The sequence below is a fragment of the Pristiophorus japonicus genome, chromosome 8 (assembly GCF_044704955.1).
Source record: "Pristiophorus japonicus isolate sPriJap1 chromosome 8, sPriJap1.hap1, whole genome shotgun sequence".
Lineage (NCBI taxonomy): Eukaryota > Metazoa > Chordata > Chondrichthyes > Pristiophoridae > Pristiophorus > Pristiophorus japonicus.
Window position 1 is genome coordinate 22,229,833 of NC_091984.1, and position 27,792 is coordinate 22,257,624.

General features: G+C 44.4%; 1 protein-coding gene and 1 pseudogene across 1 annotated transcript in view; one reads left to right on the top strand and one right to left on the bottom strand.

Moving 5' to 3' along the window:
- Positions 1 to 27,792, top strand: part of LOC139268428 (serine/threonine-protein kinase N2-like) — a 170,552-nt gene that overhangs the window by 86,250 nt on the left and 56,510 nt on the right. Inside the window, exon 3 of the mRNA XM_070886552.1 lies at positions 23,407 to 23,552. Within this exon, the coding sequence (XP_070742653.1) occupies positions 23,407 to 23,552 (146 nt within the window). The remainder of the gene's footprint in view (positions 1 to 23,406; positions 23,553 to 27,792) is intronic.
- On the bottom strand, positions 12,243 to 12,469 carry LOC139270044 (U2 spliceosomal RNA; annotated as a pseudogene).

Genomic DNA, 27,792 nt, shown 5'->3' on the forward strand with positions numbered 1-27,792 from the left:
TCAAGTTCTGTTTTTTTTTCTTTTAGTTCTGCTTCTCATACTCTCAGTATTGCCCAAGGGAGACGACAACTTTTCTCTCTAAACACCTCACATAAGAAATAATTTGCGTAATAAGCCATAACTGATTCGCATTTTCTTGCTGTAGAATTCAAATTTATCTTGCCCCACCACCTATCCAGCGACACTGTCTCAAGCAGTTGAATGTCTGACACCCAACCAGAAAATCTTAAGATTGAATTTTAGGTCTACCTGTCAAACATGTCGCTTGTAATATATGAATTTGAGCTGTTCACTGGCTGCTGGGAATGGAGTGCCTGATTCTTCTCCCTTAAATCCTGCTTCACTGCAACTAATTCATTATTGCTATTGGCTGAAGATTTATTGATGTCTACCAAGAACTTCCTCACCAAAACCGAGGATGTTTCTTTGTTCTTGACTTTAATTTTTGTATTTTTTCACATTCACGCAGCTTTCAAAACCACTGACGGTCAACTGCAGTGACCAGTGCATTGAGTGTTTCACGCAAACAAAAGAGCCATTTAAAGCAGTAGAGAATCCCAGTCAGTGACGACAAAAGTTCCCATTCTGAACTGAAGTAACAATAAATAGAGCTGTAAGCACAGCTGCATAAATTTGTCTCTATAATGGGGTTCCCCAGAGCTTTCACTTCACGAAAGTTCACGCTGACTAAGCAGTTAGGATTTCAATGAATCCAGCAGGCAGTCTGACTCGCAGCAGAGCTCATGTTAAACATGTGCATGTGCAATCTGAGGAATAGCATTTAGAAGCATACAAACTAAATGGCAAAAGGGTTTGGCGGCAGGTAGAATAGAATTGGTGCAACAGCAACAACTTGCATTTATTCAGCAACTTTAATATAGAAATATGCCCCAAGGGACTTCACATTGGCGTAATCAGATGCAAATGGATGTTGAGCCATAGAAGGCGGGGACCAAAAAGATGGGTATTAAAAGCAGAGAAGGAGGTGGAAAGGCCCAGAGGTTTGGTGAGGGAAATCCAGGATGTAGAACCGAGACAGTAAAAGACATGGCCGCCGGTGATGGAGTGAACGGAGGAGGCAATGCACAACAGGCCAGAGTTGGAAGAATGTGGCGATCTCAGGATTGTAAGGCTGGAGCAGGTTACAGAGATGGGGAGGGGCGAGGCCATGGAGGGATTTGAACAGAAGGATGAGAATTTTAAATGCAAGGCATTTGTGGATCGGGTGCCAGTTTAGGTCAGCGAGCACAGGGGTGATGGGTGATGGGCACTTGGTGCGAGTTAAGATCCGGGCAGCAGAGTTTTGGTTGAGCTCAAGTTTATGGAGGGTGGAAGATGGGAGACTGGCCAGCAGAGTATTCGAATAATCGAGTGGAGGTAAGAAAAGCATGGATATGGGTTTCAGCATCAGATAGTCTGAGGCGGGGGCGGAGACGCACGTTATTACGGAGATGGAAGTGGGCAGTCTTTATGATGGAAAGAACGTGGGTTCGGAAGCTCCGCTTGGTCAAATAGGACGCTGAGGTTGTGAACAGTTTGGTTCAGCCTGAGACCGTGGCCAAGGAGGGGGGTAGAATTGATGGCTAGGGAGCGGAGTTCGCAGCTGGGTCCGAAGAGAATGGCATCAGTCTTCTCTATGTTTAATTGGAGGAAATTTCTGCTCATCCAAGACTGGGTGTACACATAGGCAGTGGAGGAGTCAAGAAAGGTGTTGCTACAGTAGAGCTGGGTGACATCAGCATACATGTGGAACCTGACATGTTTTCGGATCATGTCGCATGTGGTTGAGAAATGGGATGGGGCCGGGGTGGGTGTACTCTCGAGGTAACTGATTGGGAAGAGAAGCTAATGCAGGAGATTCTCTGACTATGACTGGATAGATAAGGTTTGAACCAGGCGAGGGCAATCCCACTCAGATGGACAATGGAGGAGAGGCATCGGAGGAGGATGGTGTGGTCAAATGTATTAATGGTTGCGACAGGTTGAGAAGGATGAGGTGGTGATAGTGCACCATGATTACAGTTGTATAGGATGTCACTTGTGACTGATTAAGCCATCTCCGGGCTGTGGCAGGGACTGAAATTTGATAGCGTACAAAAATAGTGCACAGGAAAAGACCTGGTCATTGCAGTCTGTCCTGTACTGTTTTGATGCCTATTGAACAATATATACACTCCCAACCCACCTGGAGCCATATTATCTGCTAGGAGATAGATTGTTAAATGCCACGCCAATTAAAAAAACTGGAAATTTCCTCTCCGGCCATCTTAGGTGATCGAAACTAGTCCAGGTGATCGAAACTAGACCAGGAGATCGAACTGGCCCTGATCTATGTTATAGGATGCCTGAAACTGGTCCACCTCGCTTGAAGGAAGATAGTGAGTCAGCATTTGCTGTATGAGCCAGCAACCTGTTCCACAGGTCCGCTGTTCTCTGGGGGTAAAAGAAGTGCCTGACATTCAAACTAGTTTGGCTCTTAACATAACTTGTAAGCATGGCCCTTTGGCCTCCCTAACCTATTCAGTTGAAATAATTTCTCTACATAAACACAATCTAATCCCTTCATTTTTTTTAATCACGCTCAATCAAATCATTCCCAAGTCTATGCTTCTCCAGAGAAAAGAGACCCAGCTTGCTGAGCCTATCTGGCTAACTAATGCTTTTAAAATTGGGAATTGATCTTGAGGTCCTGCTCTGCATCCTTTCCACAGCTCACCATATGGGTAGATCAAAGCTGGGCACTGTATTCTAACTTAGGCCTAAACAAGGTTTTGTACAAGCTCAAAATGAAATGTTCTGTTTTATAGTTAATTTGCATAGAAACATAGAAATTTACAGCACGGAAAGAGGCCATTTCGGCCCATCGTGTCCGCGCTGGCCGACCAAGAGCTATCTAGCCTAATTCCACTTTTCAGCTCTTGGTCCGTAGCCCTGTAGGTTACGGCACTTTAAGTGCAAATCCAAGTATTTTTAAATGTGGTGAGGGTTTCTGCTGCTACCACCCTTTCAGGTAGTGAGTTCCAGACCCCCACAACCCTCTGGGTGAAGAAATGTCCCCATATATCTCTTCTAAGCCTCCCCCCAATTACTTTAAATCTATGTACCCTGGTGGTTGATCCCTCTACCAAGGGAAACAGATCCTTCCTATCCACTCTATTCAGGCCCCTCATAATTTTATACACCTTAATCAGGTCTCCCTTCAGCCTCTGTTCCAAAGAAAACAGACCCAGCATCTCCAGTCTTTCCTCATAGCCAAAATTCTCCAGTCCAGGCAACATTCTTGTAAATCTCCTCTGCACCCTTTCCAGTGCAGTTACATCTTTCCTGTAATGTGGTGACCAGAACTACACACAGTACTCCAGCTGCGACCTAACCAGTGTTTTATACAGTTCAAGCATAACCTCCTTGCTCTTGTATTCCATGCCTCGACTAATAAAGGCAAGTGTTTCATATGCCTTCTTACCCACCTTATCTACCTGGCGTGTTACCTTTAGGGATCTGTGGACCTGCTTTTATTCCTCTACACTTTTCAGTGTCGTACCATTTAATGTGCATTCCGCTTGCCTTGTTAGACCTCCCCAAATGCATTACCTCACTTAATCCAGATTGAGTTCCATTTGCCACAGTTCTGCCCACCTGACCAGTACATTGATATCTTCCTTCAATTCGCAGCTTTCTTCTTCTTTATCACCCATACAGCCTATTTTAGTGTCATCTGCAAACTTCTTAATCATACCCCCAACATTCAAGTTATACCACAAAAAGCAAAGATCCACCACTGAGCCCTGCAGAACCCCACTCTATACAGTCTTCCAGTCTCAAAAACACCCATCAACCATTACCCTTTGCTTCCTGCCTCTGAGCCAATTTTGGATCCAACTTGCCACTTTCCCTTGGATCCCATGGACTTTTACTTTTGTGACCAGTCTGCCATGTGGGACCTTATCAAAAACTTTGCTAAAATCCATATACACTACATCATACGCCCTCATCAACCCTCCTGGTTACCTCCTCAAAAAATTCAATCAAGTTAGTCAGACACGACCTTCCCTTAACAAATCCATGCTGACTGTCCATGATTAGTCCATGTGTTTCCAAAAGAAGATTTATCCTGTCCCTCAGGATTTTTCCAATAATTTTTCCATCACTGAGGTTAGGCTGACTGGCCTGTAATTACTCAGTCTATCCCTTTCTCCCTTTTTAAACAAAGATACAACATTAGCAGTCCTCTGGCACCACGCCTGTAGCCAGAGAGAACTTGAAAATGATGATCAAAGCCTCTGCTATTTCCTCTTTGCTTCTCTTAACAGCCTGGGATACATTTCATCACAGGAAATTATTCATGGGAAAGATGTGATTGCACTGGAAAGGGTGCAGAGGAGATTTACAAGTATGTTGTCTGGACTGGACAGAAATCTCCTCTGCACCCTTTCCAGTGCAATCACATCTTTCCTGCGAGGACACCCTAGGACCCTGTGCACTTAAGTTATAGCATCACGGCATTGGTCATGGACCTTTAGAGATTGATGCACTAAATCACCCAGATCATTTTCTTTCACCACTGACTTCATTTTTTTTCTGGTGGGGTGTATATATGTTTAGGCTTTGACCTGTCCATGTGCATAACACTACAATTTTCTAAGCTAAAAATAGTTTGCCACAAACTGGTCCACTCCCCCAGCACATCGAGATCTGCTTGTAGTAGTTGCGTATCCTCTACAGTCCTAACTCTAGCATGTATCTTGATATCATCCACACATTTGAAGATCGTTTCCCAAACCCTACATCTAGAGCATTAATGACAATGAGTAGGAAAGTTCCTGCTGATTCATACAGAATGCTGCTGGTAACTCAAGTAGATCCAAATCTATAACAACCACTTTCTGCCTATGGGCATTCAGCTAATTCTCAATCCACTGTAGTGATTACCACTAATTCTACAAGATTCTCTCTCTTTATATAGAGAATCATAGAATAGAATAGTACAGCCCAGACGGAGGCCATTCGGCCCATCGTGTCGGTGCTGGCTTTTTCAAAGAGTAATCTAGCTAGTCCCACTCCCCTGCTCTTTCCCCATAATCCCTGCAATTTTTTCTCCCAAATATTTATCCAATTCCCTTTTGAAGGCTATATTGAATCTGTATCCACCACATCAGGCAGTGCATTCCAAATCCTAACCACTCGTTGCGGAAACAAAAAAATGGTTTTCCTCATGTCGCCTCTTGTTCTTTTGTAATCACCTTAAATCTGTGCCCTCAGCCATTGGAAACCGTTTATCTTTATTTACTCTATCTAAACCCTTCGTGATTTTAAACATCTCTCTGCAATCTCCTCTTGGCCTTCTCTGCTCCGAGGAGAACCACCCCAGCTTCTCCAGTCTATCCACAAAACTAATCCCTCATTCTTGGAGCCATTCTAGTAAATCTCTCCTGTGCTCTCAAGTTTTCACATCTTTCCTAAAGTGTGGTGCCCAGAATTGGATACACTGCTCCAGCTGAGGCCACACTAGTGTTTTATATGGGTACAGCACAACTTACTGACTTTTGTGTGCAATGCCTGTACTTTTTAAGCTCAGGATCTCATATGCTTTGTTAACCTGTCCTCCTGCCTTCAGAGATTTGTGCACAAGTACACCCAGGTGTCTCTCTTTTTGCATCCCCTTTTAAAATTATACCATTTAGTGTGTATGGTCTTTCCTCATTCTGAGTACCAAAATGTATCGCCCCTCACTTTTCTGCTTTGAATTTCGTCTGACTTGTCCACCCATTCCACCATCCAGTCTATGTCCTCTTGAAGTCTATTACTATCATCCTCACTGTTTACTGCACTTCCAAGTTTCGTGTCATCTCCACATTTTGAAATTGTGCCCTGTACCCCCCAAGTCCAAATCATTAATGTAGATCAAAGACAGCAGTGAGCCTTGGGAAACTCTACTGTATACCTCCCTCCCATCTGGGTGAAAAACAGCCATTCACCACAACTCTCTGCTTTCTATCCCTTCACCAATTTTGTATCCATGCTACTACTGCTTTTATCCCATGGGCTTCAGTTTTGCGAACGAGCCTAGTATGTGGCACTTTGATAAACACCTTTTGACACATCAGCTGCATTGTCCTCATCCACCTTCTGTTACCTCATCAAAAAACTCAATCAAGTTAGTCAAACACGATTTGCTCTCAACAAATCCATGCTGCCTCTCCTTTATTAGTCAATGTTTGTCCAAATGGCTGTTAATTTTCTCCCGGATTATTGTTTCTAAAAGCTTCCCCATCATGGACATTAAACTGACTGGCCTGTAATTGACAGGTTTATCCTTTTTTGAACAAGTGTGTAACATTTGCAATCCTCCAGTCCTCTGGCACTGCCCCTGTATCTAATGAAGATTAGAAGATCGTGGCCAGCACCGTCACAGTTTCTACCCTTACTTCCCTCAGCAACCTAGGATTCATCCCATTCGGACCGGGTGACTTATCCACTTTAAGTACTGCCAGCCTTCCTAGTGCCACCTCTTTATCTATTTGTATCTGATCCAGTATTCCAGCAACCTCCTTGTTTACCATAGCTTTGGCAAAGTTTTTATGTTCTCATGTACCTAGACTGTACCCAAACCATCTCCTCTTTAAAGACTACCCATTGCTCCATTATATTTCTGCCTGCCAGACTTTGACTCCAATTTATCTGGTCCAGATCCATCCTCAATTTGCTGAAATTGGGCCTCCAGTTATGTATTTTTATTTTGGATTGCTCCTTGTCCTACTCCGTAACTAATCTAAACCTTACGATGCTATGAAAAACTATTCCCAAGATACTCCCCAACTCTGACAATTTCTATTTGACCCACTTCGTACCCCAGGACTAGATCCAGCAGTGCCACCTCCTTCATTGAGCAGGAAACATACTGATCAAGAAAATTCTCTTCAATCCACTTCAGAAAATCTCCCCCCTCCTCTGCCCTTAATGCAGTCACTGCCCCATCTAGAAGGCCAAACCGGCGGCAAAACCCTTCAGCGATCTCCCCATAGCCTTGATGACCAATGGCGAAATGCTTGGAAGAACTTTGACAGACTGAATGGATTCCTTATAGAGGACCTCTCATTACAATCTGAAGGATCAATCCTGCCTCGCAAACAATGGTCAGCTGTCACCCACCTCCGAACCGGTCATGGTAGATGCTGCCACCTTCTCCATAGATGGAAGATTTAAGCATCTGTATCATGCGACTGCGGAGTTCCTGATCAGGCTCTGGAGCACATCAATGAACGTTGCTCTTCGAGGAAGTTTGCAGGCAGCCTAAAAGATATCCACACTGTTACACTGGAAGCTTTGGCCTAGATCTGACATTTGATTTGCTTTGCTACCACCATACGGAAGAAGAAGCGGACCACCCCATTCAATATGGGGTAGTTAAAGTCCTCCATTATTGCTACTCGTATAGTTCTTGCACCTCTCCATAATTTCTTTGCAAATTTGCTCCTCTATCTCCTTCCCACTATTTGGTGGTCTATAAAACTACACCAAGTAGTGTAATAGCTCCTTTATTATTTCTCAATTCCAATCAAATAGATCTGTCTTTGATTCCCCAAGGACATTCTCTCTTTCGAGCACAATAATATTTTCCTTAATCAAAACTGCTGCCCCTCCTTTGCTTTTTCCTTCCCTATCTTTCCTGAATACCTTGTACCTAGGAATATTAAGCATCTAATCTTACCCTTTTTTTGAGGCAGGCCTCTGTTATCGCCATTGCATCATATTCCCACATGGCTAATTGCACCTTGTAACCAAACTTTGTGCATTTACACACAGGCACTCAACAGCAACATCAACAACTTGTGTTATATAGCGCCTTTAACCTAGTAAAACGTCCCAAGGTGCTTCACAGGAGTATTTTAAGACACAAAGATTTGACACTGAACCACATGAGGAGAAATTAGGGCAGGTGACCAAAAGCTTGGTAGGTTTTAAGGAGCGTCTTAAAGGACGAAAGAGCGGTGGAGAGGTTTAGGCAAGGAATTCCAGAGCTTAGGGCCTAGGCAACAGAAGGCACGGCCACCAATAGTTGAGCGATTATAATCGGGGATGCTCAGGAGGACAGAATTACAGGAGTGCAGATAACTCGGTAAAGGGTGGTGGGGGTGGGGGGCGCATTGTGGGACTGAAGGAGATTAGAGATGGGGAGGAGGCGAGGCTATGGAGGGATTTGAAAACCAGGATGAGAATTTTGAAATTGAGGCATTGTTTAACCGGGAGCCAATGTAGGGATGCGAGCACAGGGCTGATGGGTGAATGGGACTTGGTGCAAGTTAGCCAAGTTTTGGATGACTAAGTTTATGGAGGGTAGATTGTGGGAGGCCAGCCAGGAGTGCTTTGGAATAGTCGAGTCTAGAGGTAATAAAGGCCTGGATGAGGGTTTCAGCAACAGATGAGCTGAGGCAAGAGCAGAGATCGGCGATGTTCGAGGTGGAAATAGGCTGTCTTAGTTATACTGTGGATATGTAGTTGGACGCTCATTTCGAGGTCAAATATGACACTAAGGTAACCTAACTTCGACCTCTTTGTATTTTCTATAATCCACTTAATTGTTATTATTTCTAACTCTGTCTCTCCCATTTCTCTGTGCACCTTGATTTTACTTTTTAATACTACATCTTGATGTCCGACCCCCTGTCGAATTAATTTAAACCCTCCCCCACAGCACTAATTAACTTGCCCGCAAGGTCTGTCTGCCTCACCCTTGAATCCCCAATCACTACTGCATTCCTACACTTTGCTGTTACCCCCCTCGCCCCGTGCAGTCCTCTGTGCTCCTTCAAGGTGTTGTCTCCCTCACCGTATTCAATGCTGAATAGCTGTTTGAAATGGCCATACTCCTGGAGGATTCCTGCACTGTCTGCCTCTTCCTACCCTTCTGGATGGCCACCCACTTGCTATTATGAACTCTATCTAGCTGTGAGGTGACCACCTCCTGGGACCTGCGATCCAGGAAACATTCAGCCACCTATATGTCCTGCAGTGAACCCAGTTGCTGCTCAACCTCAAACCCTCTGAGTTGCAACGTGGACCTCCAGAAAACTTGAAAGGTCCTGAAATTCCCACATGGCACAGGAATTGCAGGCTACATAGAAATATAAGAAATAAGAGCAGGAGTTAGGCCATTTGGGCCCCTCGAGCCTGCTCCACCATTTAATATCGTGGCTGATCTGATTTTGGACTTGGCTCCACTTTCCTGCCCGCTCCCCATGACCTTTCACTCCCTTATCGTTCAGAAATCTGTCTATCTCCATCTTAAGTATATTCAATGACCCAGCCTCCACAGCTTTCTTGGGCAGAGAATTCCACAGATTTACTACCATCTGAAAGAAGAAATTCCTCCTCATCTCAGTTCTAAATGGGTGACCCCTTATTCCTAAACTATGCCCCCTAGTTTTAGATTCTCCCACGAGTGGAAACATCTTCTCTGCATCCACCTTGTCAAGCTCTCTCAGTATCTTTTATGTTTCAATAAGATCACCTCTCATTCTTCTAAACCCCAGTGAATATCGGCCCAACCTGCTCAACCTTTCTTCATAAGTCAGCCCCTTCATCTCCGGAATCAACCTAGTGAACCTTCTCTGAACAGCCTCTAATGCAAGTATAACCCTCCTTAAAAAGGAGACCAAAACTGTATGCAGTACTCTAGGTGTGGCCTCACCAATACCCTGTACAGTTGAAGCAGGACTTCTCTGCTTTTATACTCTATCCCACTTGCAATAAAGGCCAACATTCCATTTGCCTTCCTGATTACTTGCTGTACCTGCATCTAACTTTGTGTTTCATGCACAAGGACCCCCAGGTCCCTCTGTACTGCAGCACTTTGTAATCTCTCTCCATTTAAAAAATAATTTGCTTTTTTATTGTTCCTGCCAATGTGGATAACCTTACACTTTCCCACATTATACTCCATCTGCCAAATGTTTGCCCATTCACTTATCCTGTCTATATCCTTTTGCAGATTCTTTGTGTCCTCCTCACAACTTGCTTTCCCCTACCCATCTTTGTATCATCAACAATCTTGGCTACATTACATTCGGTCCCTTCATCCAAATCATTAATCGAGATTGTGAATAGTTGAGGCCCCAGCACCGATCCCTGCAGCCCCCCACTAGTTACTGTTTGTCACCCGGAAAATGACCCATTTATCCCAATTCTCTGTTTTCTGTTAGTTGGCCAATCCTCTATGCATGCTAATATATTACCCCCAATCCCATGAGCTCTTATCTTGTGCAGTAACCTTTTATGTGGCACCTTATCGAATGCCTTCTGGAAATCCAAATACACCGCGAGTCGTAGTTGTCCATCCATTCTAATTTGAAACTTGAAATGAACTCCTTAAATGCAAGGTGAATAGTTACATAATTGCTGTTAACTAGGTCTAAACTACACTATTTTTATGTTCACCCCGCAAAGCGAACTAACCAAAGACTAAATGATTTACTCAAACTTAACAAGAACCACTGAGCTACTAAACACACAGAACCTAAATATTAGATACTTAGCTTCGAATCCTTGGGTTCTGTGGCTCCACTCATTTTAAGTTGTGAGAGAGAAACTGCCTTCCTCCTCTGCACTGAATTCCTACTATCACCAAATTCTCAGTTTCCACTCTGTGATCCTCTCTGATTGTGATTCTCCTAGTTGTCACCAAGTTCTGTGCCAAGTCTCTTATTTGGCACCTTATCCAAAGCTTTATGAAAGTCCAGGTAGACGGTGTGTACTGGATTACCCTCATCCACTAATTTGGTGACTTCTTCAAAAAATTCATTCAAATTGGTAAAAGACACATTTATTTTCTGGTAACCCTGTTGGGTGTCCTTGATATAATCTCTGTCTAAGTGGTCATGTATTGCATCCCTAACGATTCACTCGAGTATCTTCCCTATTACGGATGTCATAATGGGCCTTATAGTTACCAGTCTTGTAGTTTCAATTTTTAAAAAGGAATACATTAGTCAGGCCCCTTCGACCTTATGGGAATAGTCCCCGACTCCAGCAAGCCATTAAAGATACGGTCAAGGGGCTCGCACAGCACCTGCCCAATCTCTTTAAGGAGCCTCGGGTGGATATCATCTGGGCTGGCAGCCTGATCTATTTTTTTAAAGATTTATTATTCTTTGTAAAACCATATCCTCATCTATTTGAATATGAGCAATTTTATTGTTAACAGCATCAGTTAAATCTGTTAGTTACGCATTGCCTTCAAGAATGAGCACTGATGCAAAGTACTCATTTAGTATCTCCTTCATGAGCATCTTTCAATGGTCCAAATTCAATAAATGATAACTTTAAAAAGAATATCTATTGGCTTAAATAAATAAATCGATATGGTAGGTTCAGAGTCTAGTGATGTGTGCTGCATTAAATTCTGGACGAGGAGCAGAATCTCCAGGGGAGTAATCTCTGGATTACTTCCAGTGCCAGACAGTGAGAGAGAGAAATGGTCAACCCATGGCTGGGAGACTGGTGCACATTGAGGGTTTCAGATTCTTGCGACCACTGTTGGGGCCAGGGAAGGCTGTACAGATGGGATGACCTTTACCTAAACTGGAGAGGCACCCATTTCCTTGTGGAAGGGATAATTAGGGCAGCGAGGAAAGATTTAAACTAGTTGGGTTGGGAGGGGAAGGTTCACACTCTGAGGAAAAGACCAGCAGGATATATGGCAGGGTGTGTATAGTTACCCAAATAAGAGTTCTGTACAAGAATGCACAGCATAAGAAATAAAACAAATGAGTTAGAAGCGCAAATTCTGCTTAAAGGGTATAATGTTGTAGCCATTCTAGAGACCTGAGCGCTAAATATTCAGGCTGTGTAGGATCTTTAGTGAGGACAGGGAAAATGGGGAAGTGGTGGAGAGGGAGTAGCACTGTTCATGGACACAATTACAGAAGTAGAATGAGGGGATTTCAGTCAGGGTGATCAACAGTGGTAGCATTGAAGGTAGAGTTATGGGACAGCAAAGGATGCAAGACTCTGGTGGGACAAAAGCAAAATACTGTAGATGCTGGAATCTGGAATAAAAACAGAAAATGCTGGCAATCATAGCAGGTCAGGCAGCATCTGTGGAGAGAAAGCAGAGTTTTTTTTTTTTTTTTTTAAATTCATGTCCAATCGTTATCCAATCGTTACAATTCTTTGTCAAACGCCAGAGGTCACCCTGCACCAGTCAAGGATCACTCTGCGCCAATGCTCTTAGCCAAAAGGCCTAGAGCCACTGCACCGTTCCTGGAAGTACTGCAATACCAGGTTCGTGCCATGGAGGTGGATGGGTCAGGTCCCCCACACACCTCCGTGGAGGTGGATGGGTCACCAATCCCACCCACCTCCTGTTTACAAAAATGTAAGCATATACCTTCCTGACCAGGGAGAAACCACCCGGAAGTCATGGTGGCTGGTCAGGTTAGTTATGCAGATCTTAGCCAAAAGGCCGAGAGAAAGCAGAGTTAATGTTTCGGGTCGATGGCCCTTCATCAGAACTGAAGTGTTCAAAAAGAACAGATTTTTAACAAGCACTGAAAGGAGGAGGGGAAGAAAGAACAAAGGTCTGTGATAGGTTGGAAGACAAGAGAGATTAGAGAGACAATAGGGATGATGGCTCAAATTCAAATGGTAAATCCCAGAGTGAGAAAAACATTAGACAAGATAGGTTGCAAATGGTGGGATAATGACCAACTGCCATTGGAGACAAGGAGATACAAATAAATAAATAATTGGGGCAAGGGTGTGGGGAAGGAGTCAAGTACCTTGTGATAGTTGTATAATGATAGGATGTATAAATATGGAGATCAAGGAAATGAATAGTAAAAACAATGTGATTATAATAGATTTGAATTACACGTATCTGGGAGAAGTAAAACAGTTCAAGTGGTAAAGACAGTGTTGCTGGAATGTATTGGACAGTTTTCTAGAACAATGTTTTAAAACCAACAAGGGAATGGGTAATACTAGACTTAATGATGAGCAACAAGCAAGAATTGTTAATCTGACAGTAAGGAAACATCTTGCTAATAGTGACCATAATATGATTGAAGTTGGTATTCGATTTGAGAGGGAGAAGAGAGTATCTCAAAACAAGATAAACTTTGAAGGGATGAGAAATTAATTGACCACAGTAAACTGGACTTGTTGGTTAATGGGTAAACCTGCAAATGGGAGTATTGATGATTATTTGCTACAATACAAAACCAATGCATACCCCTAAAAGGCAACAAATGAGAAAAGGGTATAGTTAGTTATATTGGGCTCAATTTTCCCCAAAGCATATTTTAGCGTACTTGAAAAGTTATGCCCAATTTTTTGGGGCCCAAGTGCGGCAAAAAAAAAGTGTTGTAAGTTTCCACATTGCATCTCTTCATTTTGGCGTGGCCTAACCCGATCTTCAGTTTTGGGGGTGCGGCTCTCTCTTGCTCTCTCTTGCTCTCTCTCGCTCTCTCTCGCTCTCTCTCGCTCTCTCTCGCTCTCTCTCGCTCTCTCTCGCTCTCTCTCGCTCTCTCTCGCTCTCTCTCGCTCTCTCTCGCTCTCTCTCGCTCTCTCTCGCTCTCTCTCGCTCTCTCTCGCTCTCGATCGCGCAGTCTGGACCTCGATCTCGGGATCGCGATCGCTCTCTGTCGTACTCCTGCACCTATTTCCTATGTTTCTATAGTGAGGGGATTTGAATACAGGGGCAGGGAGGTGTTACTACAGTTGTACAGGGCCTTGGTGAGGCCACACCTGGAGTATTGTGTACAGTTTTGGTCTCCTATCTTGGGGAAGGACATTCTTGCTATTGAGGGAGTGCAGCGAAGGTTCACCAGACTGATTCCCGGGATGGCGGGACTGACATATCAAGAAAGGCTGGATCAACTGGACTTGTATTCACTGGAGTTCAGAAGAATGAGAGGGGATCTCATAGAAATGTTTAAAATTCTGACGGGTTTAGACAGGTTAGATGCAGGAAGAATGTTCCCAATGTTGGGGAAGTCCAGCACCAGGGGTCACAGTCTAAGGATAAGGGGTAAGCCATTTAGGACCGAGATGAGGGGAAACTTCTTCACCCAGAGAGTGGTGAACCTGTGGAATTCTCTACCACAAAGTTGTTGAGGCCAATTCACTAAATATATTCAAAAAGGAGTTAGATGTGGTCCTTACTACTAGGGGGATCAGGGGGTATGGCGAGAAAGCAGGAATGGGGTACTGAGGTTGCATGTTCAGCCATGAACTCATTGACTGGCGGTGCAGGCTCGAAGGGCCGAATGGCCTGCTCCTGCATCTATTTTCTATGTTTCTATGATCCCTCTCTGTCGATCCCTCTCTGTCGATCCCAATCTCTGGATCTCGCTCTCGTTCTCGTTCTCGTTCTCGCGCTCGCTCGCTCTCTCTCTGGATCGCTCGCTCTCTCTCTGGATCGCTCTCTCTCTCTCTCTGGATCGCTCTCTCTCTCTCTCTGGATCGCTCTCTCTCTCTCTCTGGATTGCTCGCTCTCTCTCTGGATCGCTCGCTCTCTCTCTCTCTGGATCGCTCGCTCTCTCTCTCTCTGGATCGCTCGCTCTCTCTCTCTCTGGATCGCTCGCTCTCTCTCTGGATCGCTCGCTCTCTCTCTGGATCGCTCGCTCTCTCTCTCTGGATCGCTCGCTCTCTCTCTCTGTGGATCGCTCGCTCTCTCTCTCTGTGGATCGCTCGCTCTCTCTCTCTCTGGATCGCTCGCTCTCTCTCTGGATCGCTCGCTCTCTCTCTGGATCGCTCGCTCTCTCTCTGGATCGCTCGCTCTCTCTCTGGATCGCTCGCTCTCTCTCTGGATCGCTCGCTCTCTCTCTGGATCGCTCGCTCTCTCTCTGGATCGCTCGCTCTCTCTCTGGATCGCTCGCTCTCTCTCTGGATCGCTCGCTCTCTCTCTGGATCGCTCGCTCTCTCTCTGGATCGCTCGCTCGCTCTCTCTCTGGATCGCTCGCTCTCTCTCTGGATCGCTCGCTCTCTCTCTGGATCGCTCGCTCTCTCTCTCTCTCTGGATCGCTCGCTCTCTCTCTCTCTCTGGATCGCTCGCTCTCTCTCTCTCTCTGGATCGCTCGCTCTCTCTCTCTCTCTGGATCGCTCGCTCTCTCTCTCTCTCTGGATCGCTCGCTCTCTCTCTCTCTCTGGATCGCTCGCTCTCTCTCTCTCTCTGGATCGCTCGCTCTCTCTCTCTCTCTGGATCGCTCGCTCTCTCTCTCTCTCTGGATCGCTCGCTCTCTCTCTCTCTCTGGATCGCTCGCTCTCTCTCTCTCTCTGGATCGCTCGCTCTCTCTCTCTCTGGATCGCTCGCTCTCTCTCTCTCTGGATCGCTCGCGCTCTCTCTGGATCGCTCGCGCTCTCTCTCTCTCTCTCTCTCTGGATCGCTCGCTCTCTCTCTCTCTCTGGATCGCTCGCTCTCTCTCTCTCTCTGGATCGCTCGCTCTCTCTCTCTGGATCGCTCGCTCTCTCTCTCTCTCTCTGGATCGCTCGCTCTCTCTCTCTCTCTGGATCGCTCGCTCTCTCTCTCTCTCTGGATCGCTCGCTCTCTCTCTCTCTCTCTGGATCGCTCGCTCTCTCTCTCTCTCTCTGGATCGCTCGCTCTCTCTCTCTCTCTCTGGATCGCTCGCTCTCTCTCTCTCTCTCTGGATCGCTCGCTCTCTCTCTCTCTGGATCGCTTGCTCTCTCTCTCTGGATCGCTCGCTCTCTCTCTCTCTCTGGATCGCTCGCTCTCTCTCTCTCTCTCTGGATCGCTCGCTCTCTCTCTCTCTCTCTGGATCGCTCGCTCTCTCTCTCTCTGGATCGCTCGCTCTCTCTCTCTGGATCGCTCGCTCTCTCTCTCTGGATCGCTCGCTCGCTCTCTCTGGATCGCTCGCTCGCTCTCTCTGGATCGCTCGCTCTCTCTCTCTGGATCGCTCGCTCTCTCTCTCTGGATCGCTCGCTCTCTCTCTCTGGATCGCTCGCTCTCTCTCTCTGGATCGCTCGCTCTCTCTCTCTGGATCGCTCGCTCTCTCTCTCTGGATCGCTCGCTCTCTCTCTCTGGATCGCTCGCTCTCTCTCTCTGGATCGCTCGCTCTCTCTCTCTGGATCGCTCGCTCTCTCTCTCTGGATCGCTCGCTCTCTCTCTCTGGATCGCTCGCTCTCTCTCTCTGGATCGCTCGCTCTCGCTCTCTGGATCTCTCGCTCTCTCTGGATCGCTCGCTCTCTCTCTCTGGATCGCTCTCTCTCTCGCTCTCGCTCTCTGGATCTCTCGCTCTCTCTCTCTGGATCGCTCGCTCTCTCTCTCTGGATCGCTCTCTCTCTCTCTCTGGATCGCTCTCTCTCTCTCTCTGGATCTCTCTCTCTCTCTCTCTCTCTGGATCTCTCTCTCTCTCTCTCTCTCTCTGGATCTCTCTCTCTCTCTCTCTCTCTCTCTCTCTCTCTCTCTGGATCGCTCTCTCTCTCTCTCTCTCTCTGGATCGCTCTCTCTCTCTCTCTCTCTCTGGATCGCTCTCTCTCTCTCTCTCTCTGGATCTCTCTCTCTCTCTCTCTCTCTCTGGATCTCTCTCTCTCTCTGGATCTCTCGCTCTCTCTCTCTCTCTCTCTGGATCGCTCGCTCTCTCTCTCTCTCTGGATCGCTCTCTCTCTCTCTCTCTGGATCGCTCGCTCTCTCTCTCTGGATCTCTCGCTCTCTCTGGACCATACAGCCTTTGGCCGGGGTTGAAGGTAAGTTGCTGCTATGTGTTTTTCAATTCTTTCAGTGTGTCCGGGCATCTGCTGCACCGATTTCCTTACCTGCGCCCATTTCCTTAACTCTAGCGAAGGTTTTTCAGGCATGGCCTAATCAGAACTGGATTAACACTCAACTGGCCAAACTTCCTTAAATGTGACGTAGATGGCAGGTTACGCCCCCTTTGGCTGAAAAAAAAAACCTGATTTAATAAATTTGTAACTGAGTTACACTGGTGCAAATTGATTGGGGAAACTGGGGATTTTTAAGTTAGACCAGAAAAAGTGGCCTACTCCAAAAAAAACAGCGCAAATACTGGGGAAAATTGAGCCATAAAGTGGCTTGCGGGAATGCAAGGAAAAGTGGAAATCTAACAGACTACTAGAACTATACAAAGTAACAAAGGAATAAAAAATAATGTGGTGCAAAAAGGAATATGAAGAAAATCTTGCAAGGGATATCAAAGCAAACAGCAAATATTTTTAGAAACACAGAGGGTGGTGAAGGGGAATGTGGACCTATTAAAGAAAGATGTAGATAAAAGTATAATGAACAATAAGGAAGTAACAGACTTGGTAAATGAGTACTATGTTTTCTTTTTCAAAGTGGAGGAAGACGATAAAATACCAACAGTACAAGGGAACCTAAAAACAAGTCGGGAAGAATTTTAGTGGCTGTAATATGTTTTCTTTTAAAGTTTAAGGGTGAAAATCATGGGACTTGAGACAGACCACCAAATCTGTAGGACTTGATGGTCTCCACCCCAGAGTATTAAACACAATTGCAGATCTGTTCGTCATAATTTTCTAGATTGAGGAATTTTGATTGGAGAAGTCAGCATTGATTTTGAAGTCATGTCTGACTAATCAAGTTGAATATTTTGGGAAGGCCACTAGCATGGTGAATTGGAGAATGTACGAATGCGGTCTATATGGATTTCCAAAAGGCATTTGACACAGTTTCACACGAGATTAATAGCAAATTTGAAGGCACTTGGAACTGGAAGTAACCTGACATGAGTTGGTAAATGGTTGGGAGTAGGAGACAGTAGAGATAAAGGGAACAGTCTTGGATTGGCAGGATATGACAAGTGGCGTTCCCTAGTATCTGTGCTGTGGCCTCAGCTTTTCACCATATATATTAATGACTTGGATCAAAGAATAGAAAGTTGAATATCCAGGTTTCCAGATGACACCATTAAGAGGCACAGTAAATTTTTATATGGGTGCAGGAAGTTACAAAAGGACATACAGAATAAGTGAGTGGGCAAAACTGTGGCAATGGACTTCAATGTGGGGAAAATTGAGGTCATCTACTTGGATCCAAGAAAGACACATTGGAGTACAGATATTTTCTTAATGGTGAGAGATGAAGAGATGTGGATTAAGAGATTTGGGTGTCCAGGTACATCACTAAAAGCAATGCACAGGTACAAAAATAATTAAAAAGGCTAATGTAATGTTGGCCTTTATCTCCACGACGTTGGAATAGAAAAGTTAAGAGTGATGGTCGGGTCCCATCTGTATTACTGCATTCGTCATGGGCACCAAACCTCAGGAGAGATGTATTGGCTTTGGAAAGAGTACAGTGCAGTGCAGATTCACCAGAATGATGCTGAGGCTTAAAGATTAAGGACAGGATGCATAAACTTTATATTCTTGAGTTTAGCAGGTTAAAGGGGGTCTAATCGAGTTGTTTAAAAATGATAAAGCGGTTCGATGGGATAGGTACAGAGAAACAATTTCACCTGATGTGGGAATCCAGAACTAAGAGACATAATCTTAAAATTAGAGCTAGGCGATTCAGGTGTGAAATCAGGAATCACTTTTTCACGCAGGATAGTGGAGATCTGAAACCCTTCCCCAAAAGGCTGTGGATGCTGGGTCATTTGAAATGTTCAAGATGGAGATCGCTAGACTTTTGTTATGCAAGGGTAACAAGGGCTGTGGTGCAAAGGTGGGTAAATGGAGTTGAGGTACAGATCAACCATGATCTAATTGAATAGATTGTTGTGTGGCTAACACGTCTAGGTCAGGTTTGAGGGATTGAATGGTCTACTCCTGTTCCTATATATTTTCTACTATTCTATTGTACATTTACATGTATCTAAATACGCTATGGACCATCTCTATTTTGAGAATTAGAAGAAAATGTTGAACCTTCGTTTCCCGATTTGTGTTTCATTACCCTAGTAATACATTCTGAAGGCAATTTTTTTATGTAGCCCAAGAAAAATGAGTTGAGGCCACTCTGTAATTTTACTTGTTCCAATCATGTGGTTATCAGGGATATCATGTGGTTACCAGGGATATCATGTGGTTACCAGGGACCAGTGAGCAACAGTTATCACAGACCAATGACTGAAGTTTCATAGACAAATTATAGTGCTCAAAATCAATGCACAGTGTCTACTACAGCAACAGTGGTCAGAAAGAAAGAAAAGACAGACGTGCATTTATATAGCGCCTTTCACGACCACCAGACATTGCAAAGCGCATTGCAGCCAATGACGTACTTTTTGAGGTGTAGTCACTTGTAATGTGGGAAACGTGGCAGCCAAGGACCAATAAGCCATTACGATAGAATGCTTACAGTACAGAAGGAGGCCATTTTGCCCGTTGAGCCCGTGCTGGCTCTCTGCAAGAGCACTCCAGCTAATCCCATTCCACTGCCCTTTCCCTGTAGCTCTGCAAATTTTTTTCCTTCAGGTATTTATCCAATTCCCTTTTGTAAGCCACAATTGAATCATGTCGCTTTTGGTTCTTCTGCCAATCACCTTAAATCTGTGTCCTCTGGCTCTTGACCCTTCCGCCAATGGGAACAGTTTCTCTCTATCTACTCTATTTTGAACACCTCTATCAAATCTCCTCAGTCTTCTTTGTTCTAAGGAGAACAACTCCAGCTTCTCCAGTCGATTCATGTAACTGAAGTCCCTGAAACCATTCTTGTAAATCTTTTCTGGACCCTCTCTAGGGCCTTCACATCCTTCCTAAAGTGCGGTGCTCAGAATTGGACACAGTGCTCCAGTTGATGCTGAACCAGTGTTTTATAAAGGTTCATCATAACTTCCTTGCTTTTGTACTCCATACCTTTATTTATGAAGCCCAGGATGCGATATGCTTTTTTAATGGCTTTCTCAAGCTGCCCTGCCACCTTTAACGATTTGTGCACTTATGCCCCCGGTCTCTCTGTTCCTGCACTCCCTTTAGAATTTTACCCGTTCGTTTATATTGCATCTCTTTGTTCTTCCTACCAAAATGTATCACTTTGCACTTGTCTGCATTAAGTTTCATCTGCCACGTATCCAACCATTCCACCAGTCTATGCCCTCTTGACATCTATCACTCCTCATTGTTCACTATACTTCGAAGTTTTGTGTCATCTGCACATTTTGAAATTGTGCCTTGTACATCCAAGTCCAAATCTTTAATATATATCAAGAAAAGCAGTGGTCCTCGTACCGACCCCTGGGGAACACCACTGTATACCTTCCTCCAGTCCAATAAATAACGTTCATCACTACTCTTGTTTCCTGTCATTTAGCCAATTCCATATTCATGCTGCCACTCTCCCTTTTATTCCATGGGCTTCAACTTTGCTGGCAAGCCTAATGTTATCAACTGCCTTTTGGAAGTCCATGTACACCACATGAAACCCACTGCCCTCATCAACCCTCTGTTACCTCATCAAAAAACTCAAATCAAGTTAGTTAAACACGATTTGCCTTTAACAGTCCATGCTGGTTTTCCTTAATTAATCCACAGTTATCCAAGTGATCATTTTGTCCTCGATTATTGTTTCTAAAAGCTTCCACACTACAGAGGGTAAACTGACTGGCCTGTAGTTGTTGGGTTTATCCTTGCACCCTTTTTTGAACAAGGGTGTAACATTTACAATCTCCAGTCCTCTGGCACCACCTCTGTATACAAGGAGGATCGGAAGTTTATGGCCAGTACAGCCAGTCTTTCTAGTACCTCCTATTTATCAATTTTTATTCCATCCAGTATCTCAACTATCTCCTCTTTCACTGACTTTGGTAGCATCTTCTTCCTTGGTAAAGACAGATGCAAAGTACTCATTTAGTACCTCAGCCTTGCCCTCTGCCTCCCATGTATAGGTCTCCATTTTGGTCCCTAATTGGCTCCACCCCTTCTCTTACTACCCGTTTACTATTTATATGACTAAAGAAGACTTTTGGATTCCCTTTTATGTTGGCTGCTAATCTATTCTCATACTCTCTCTCTTCCCCTCTTATTTTCTTTTTCACTTCCTCTCTGAACTTTTTATATTCAGCCTGTTTTCACTTGTATTCTGAACCTGACATCGGTTATACCCCCCTCTTTTTCGGCTTCCATTGTACTCTCTATATCTCTTTCGTGATCCAGGGAGCTCTGACTTTACCTTCCCCTCTTGTGGGAATGTACCTCAACTGTACCTGAACCATCTCCCCTTTAAATGCAATCCATTGTTTGATTACAGTTTACCTGCCAATCTTAGATTCCAATTTACCCAGGCCAGATCCATTCTCAACCCACTGAAATTGGCCTTCCTCTAATTACATATTTTTACTCTAGGTTCTTACTCTAGTCCTTTTCCATAGCTAATCTAAACCGTATGATACTATGATCATTGTTCCCTAAATGTTCCCCTACTGACACTTGCTCCACTTGACCCACCTCATTCCCCAGAACCAGATTCAGCAATGCCTCCTTCCTCGTTGGGCCAGAAATGTACTGATTAAGAAAAGAAAGTTCTCCTGAACACACTTCAGAAATTCTTCCCCCTCTCTGCCCTTTACACTATTACTATCCCAATCTATATTTGGATAGTTGAAGTCCACCATTATCACTGCACTATAGTTCTTGCATCTCTCTCTAATTTCCCTGCAAATTTGTTCCTCTATATCCTTCCCACTAGTTGGCAGCCTGTATGATACACCTAGTAGTGGAATGGCACCTCTATTGTTTCTCAACTCTAGATTTTGTCCTTGACTCCTCCAGGACATCCTCTCTCTCCAGCACTAACATTCTCCTTAATTAATACTGCCACCCCACTTCCTTTCTTTCCTGAACACCTTGTATCCAGGAATATTTAGTATCCAATCCTGCCTTTTTTGAGGCAGGTCTCCTTTATCGCCACAACATCATATTCCCTTGTGGCTATTTGCACCTGCAGCTCACCAACCTTATTTACTATGCTTTGTGCATTTACACACATGCACTGTAAACCTATCTTAGACCTCCTTGCATTCTCTCTTAGTCTGACCCTACCTAATACCTTACTATTTCTTACTCTAGTGCTATCCGTCTCTCCCAATCCTTTGTGCACCTTGTTTCTCCTTTCTAATGCTGCATTCTGGGCCCATTCTTCTGCCAAATTAGTTTAAACTGTATAAACTGAATCTCTGACTCTTCCTGGCCTACCTTTTACCAGCATTGGCCCAGACGTGTCGGCCACACAACAATCTAGTTGATCACAACGCAAGCTAATTAATGGCCATGGAGATTATTAGAACGCAATGATCACTATTTACCATGGGAGATATCTCAATAATGACATCATAATATATGGATTTTGTTGCTACTTCACTATTTCACCTGACCTTTTTAAATCTCAGCTTGAGGATGGTCCCTTCCAGTCATTGGGCGCGATCTTTGTTTATCTATCTGTTGCTACTTCTATCTATAAACTGAGAATTTCCAAGGAAGAAAGCAAGCTAATTTGGTGAATTGGAAAAAAAAAAAATCAAGGCCTTTGGTGATGAAAGTAGAGCCATTTTAAGTGTTTTGGTTGCTATGTGCTCTGAAGTCATTGTTTTCATTTTGCTATTCCTGCTCTGATAATGTAGCATAGCAAATGTCTTGCCTGTGACAGAGTAAGAACAAGCGGAATACAGATCTCTCTCAATGTCCTTTTCTTAGTTGAGTTGCTTTTGCTGGTTTCTGTATTGTTGAGCTAGTCAGCTATCTAAGTATCGGCACAGGTAGAATCTCCTACCACAACTGATCTAGATCTTCCCCAAGCATCTTGACTTGATAGATGGACCCAGTTTCTGAGTGGTCTAGACTGAAATAGGCAGGTCCAGTGAGGATCATTGAACTTCCATCACCATATTTAAATTCTTCAAAACATTTGGGATTAAAATCATTCATAACTCATTCATAGTCTCAGAATAAGGGGTCGCCCATTTAAAACAGGCATGAGGAGGAATTTCTTCTCAGGGTTGTGAATCTCTGGAGTTCTCTACCCCAGAGAGCTGTCAAGATTGGGTCATTGACTATATTTACGGTGGAGATGGATGGATTTTTGAACGATAGGCGAGTTGAGGGTTATAGGGAGCAGGCAGGGAAGTGGAGTTGAGGCCAAGATCAGATCAGCCATGATCTTATTGAATGGCCAAGCAGGCTCGAGGGGTCAGATGGCCTACTCCTGCTCCTATTATGTTCTTATGTGCAACACCTGGAGAGCAATTGAGCTTTTATCGCCCTCCTTTCAGGGGCTTGATGAAAATGCCATTATTTGCTTGTCCTGTTGTTTAGGGGAGAAAAATAAATCTAGCCAAACTGATTCCTTTAGAGTATCACACCAGGGGATGGCATTGTCACAATTCTTTTCAAAAAGAGTTACAACAAACCGTTACCAGTTTGATGCCCAGCACAAGACATTTATGGATTCCATACGCAAGTCCTTTATGATTTCAGATTGTCCACGAACCCCAGATACTCCTAACCCTGAGTCTACAAATAATAGCCGCATTGCTGCCTTGAAGAAACAATTGGACATTGAGCTGAAAGTGAAGTTGGGAGCTGAGAATATGATCCAGATGTACTCGAATGGATCTTCAAAGGTGGGTTAATGTGCTAAAATGCACCTGCAACATTGTACACACTGGAACTGTCTGTTTGCAAACAAAATCTATTCAAACTAATCCATAATGTTTACTTTTTGCACGCTAGTATGGCTCTTTGTTCTTGACCTTTCTAGCAGGGATTAAGCTCGATGGTAGCCTTTCAACCAAATAATTATAGAAAGTGAGTATTCTATTAGGCTTGTGCTGCATTCTACGATTACAAAATCCTCCCTTTTATATTGGGCAATGTCTGTGCAAGTGGTGCTCACTCAACGCATGGATTGTGGAGCTGCAATCCCAAGGTAAATTTGTTGGGATTCTTTAAGGGCATTTTTACCAGGTCTTTCCGGCTTTAGTTAATCCCAGCATGTTTACTTTCAGGTACCAGTCAGCTGCACAAGAAACTCCGCATTGGGAGATGGTGCTTCTGTGAGTCTTGGTGCGGTATAAAAGCAGCTAAATTAATCTGGAAACCACTTTGAACAGTGCGAAAGCCAGACTGATGGGATTAATATCTCCTCTCTCTCTACTGGCTCTTCAGAGTCATACTGAAATGAATTTGACTATTCTCTATCAAGTGGGCACAGGTCCACTGCAAAAAACGGAAACTTAACTTGGAGGCCATCATTATTGCTGGCATGAGATGGGGTGGGAAAAACAGTACAGGGTGTTCTTGAGGTTAGGACTAAGGTACACTGTAGGAACAGTGTAGAGAGATCATTGCTTTGCATCTGAGTACTTGGTGCTGACCTGATGCTAAGATGGAAAGTGTTCTACCCACCGTACTGACCTTGATCACACAAAATCACCCAAAAATATAAACTAATAGTCAGCTTATTGTGATAACTGTATCTGTAAGTCATGTGGGGAAGATTTTATGGATAATTATTCTTCCTTTGTCTTTTTGATATTTCCAAAATTTACACCATCCCCTCATTTTCTTAAGTTATCCTCTCCTGATTTATGGGATAGTTTTCCCCGGTTACTGACGGTTCTCTGGAGCTTGCAAGCATTCTTGATGCACACAAATTCCTGTCACAAAATATGATTTAATATTTTAAAATATACCTCAGTACGACATTACTTCTGGTACAATATATTTGAAGAAGCTGTGGTTTAGCCAAAATCAAAAACATCAGGTCTTTGGGTTATTTAATTATATGCTTGGCATCACTCCATTTTATATTCAGTAAACTGATGACGGCACACTAATATTGTATTTTAAAAATACAAATTCCCTCCCTTTCCCTTTCTCTCTCTCTCTCTCTCTCTCTCTCTCTCTCTCTCTCTCTCTCTCAGCCACTGACTCTTAACTGGGGTATGGCTCCACAGTGACTGACGGTCTCTAGGACCTCAACCAAGTGACTGTCCTTTTTTCTCTGAACCTACTTAGTGAATCAATTTAGACTATTTGATCATGCAAGGCATTATGATCTGAATTTTGTGCTTGCCTGAGATATAGTCGCAAACATTTCCAATTGGGAATTGTTAAATAGGAATCAGAAATAGAAGCCCTGGATTTTCTCCCTCCTTTTTAACATGGGGGGCACTGAAGTCTCTTGAAGTTTCCCAATTGATGTCTTGGTTGTGATGAGCATAGACCAGGGATCGAAGCTGACATCTTCTGGCCCATGTGGCTCAGTAACGCACCAAAAGGTGCATTTACTCATTAAGTCATCTGGGAAGCTGGTCCATATTCTGTTTGGACTAAAATTCTGTTGTGTATTTTGTTTGGCACAAGGATAGGGCAGTCTCTAGACTACAGCTATGCTGTTGAAATCACAGTGCCGAAGCATTATACATCACCACCTGCTTTTTTCCATTGAAAGGCAGTACCAGTTTCTTTGATGTGGCTAAAGGTTTCGAGTTCTGCCTGACTAGACAAAGTAGTCACAAAACCAGACGACTGTTTGTTTTCTATAGAAACCAAACCTTGGCTAAATCTAATTCTTAATATTAGTAAATTCGTTAATAGAACACATTGCGTTTTGTTAATCCCTGATGGGGCAGAAGCTACTACGTAATGTTGAGAGTTCATGATCTGGGCACTCGTTGAAAATAGTCTGGTTTCTCCAGCTGTCTGCCTTTCATATAGCATCAAAAGATTATTATATTGAAAACTGTTATTGAGAACAATACTTTGTATTTTTCTTTTAATTTTCTTTTCTGATCTTGACTGCCTTAACCTTTTGAGTATCACAGCGAGGGGACCGTAGCATAGTGGAGGCGTGAGAAAATCACACCATGGCAGCTGCGGAATTTAAATTCAGCTAATTAAATTAATCTGGAATAAAAACTACCAGATTGTCGCAAAAACCCATCTGACCTTTTAGGGAAGGAAGTCTGCCGTCCTTAACCTGGTCTGGCCTATATGTGACTCCAGACCCACAGCAATGTGGTTGACTCTTAACTGCCCTCTGAAATGGCCTAGCAAGCCACTCCGTTGGAACAAACCGCTACGAGAAACAACAATGAGAAGAATAAAACCAGACGGACCACCGCGCCTCGACCTCGACCTCTGCATCGGCTTCGGACATGGCAATGGCACACCCAGCCCAATCGATCCTGCAAAGTCCTCCTCACTAACATCTAGGAACTTGTGCCAAAATTGGGAGAGCTGTCCCACAGACTAGCCAAGCAACAGACTGACATAGCCATACAAACAGAATCATACTTTTCAGCCAATGTCCCGTCCATCACCATCCCTGGGTATGTTCTGTCCCACCTACAGGACAGATCTCTCACGCTCCTCTGCCCCGATCAAAAATGGAGCCATCAGAAACGGAACATAAATTAGTCTCCCCTTATCTTGGACACATCAAATAGCGACACACTGTTATTTGAAATATCAAAATATTAAACCCCAGCCTAGTTGAAGGGTTATTAGCAGCAGAAACAAATGCCAACACAGTTCATTAGGATGTGAATAACAACAGCAACAACAGAAGAATCCAAACCCTGCAGTCACTTGTGATTGGAGCCCAGGAGTATCGTGATCGGGGTCCAAGAGAGGCGAGGGTTCGGGGCCCAGGAGAGGCGAGGGCCCAGAGGCAGCACTTGCCAGCCCACACTGTGATCTATGGATAGGAGGAGTATGTGTGCGCACTAGGTCCGTGCAGCAGAGCTTGGTCTCCAGTCGTCTTGGTTAACCCTTGCCACTGCATCAAGACCTAGCTCTGTCAATCCCGTGTGGTGGCTGGTGTGCAACGGCCACCCCACGTTAAAAGAATCCATGCACAGGCATCTTCCACCCTTCAGTATGTAGTTTTGGACCTAGAATGTCAGGTCCCTTATTGAAACACCTGTGAACGCATCCCTTTTTGGTGTGGAAGCAGGTCATCCTCGATTCGAGGGACTGCCTAATATTAATACAGGGCAGACCCACCAGAGGTGGTGGCACAGTGGTATACAATCGGGAGGGAGTGGTCCTGGGGGTCCTCAACATTGACTCCGGACCCCATGAAGTCTCATGGCTTCAGGTCAAGCATGGGTAAGGAAACCTGCTGATTACCACCTATCGCCCTCCCATATCTGAAGAATTAGTACTCCTCTATGTTGAACACCACTTGGAAGAAGCATTGAGAGTAACAAGGGCACGGTATGTAGTCTGGGTGGGGGAACTTCAATGTCCATCACCAAGTGTGGCTCGGTAGCACCACTACTGACAGAGCTGGCCGCGTCCTGAAGGAGATAGCTGCCAGACTGGGCCTGCAGCAGTTGGTGAGAGACCCAAGATGAGGGAAAAAGCTACTTGACCTTGACCTCCCCAACCTACCTGTCGCAGATGCATCTGTCCATGATGGCACTGGTAACAGTGATCACTACACAGTCATTGTGGAGATGAAGTCCTGTCTTCACACTGAAGACACCTACCATCGTGTTGTGTGACACTACCAGCGTGTTAAATGGGATAGATTCAGAACTGATCTAGCAGCTCAAAATACATCCTTGAGGTGCTATGGGCCATCAGCAGCAGCAGAATTGTATTCCACCACAATCTGTAACCTCATGGCCCGGCATATCCCTCACACTACCATGACCATCAAGCCAGGGAACCAACCCTGGGTTCAATGAGGAGTGCAGAAGAGCATGCCAGGAGCAGCACCAGGCGTACCCAAAGATGAGGTACTAAGCTGGGGAAGCTGCAACACAGGACTACATGCATGCTAAACAGCAGAAGCAGCATGCTATAAACAGAGGTAAGCAATCCCATGATCAACGGATCAGATCAAAGCTC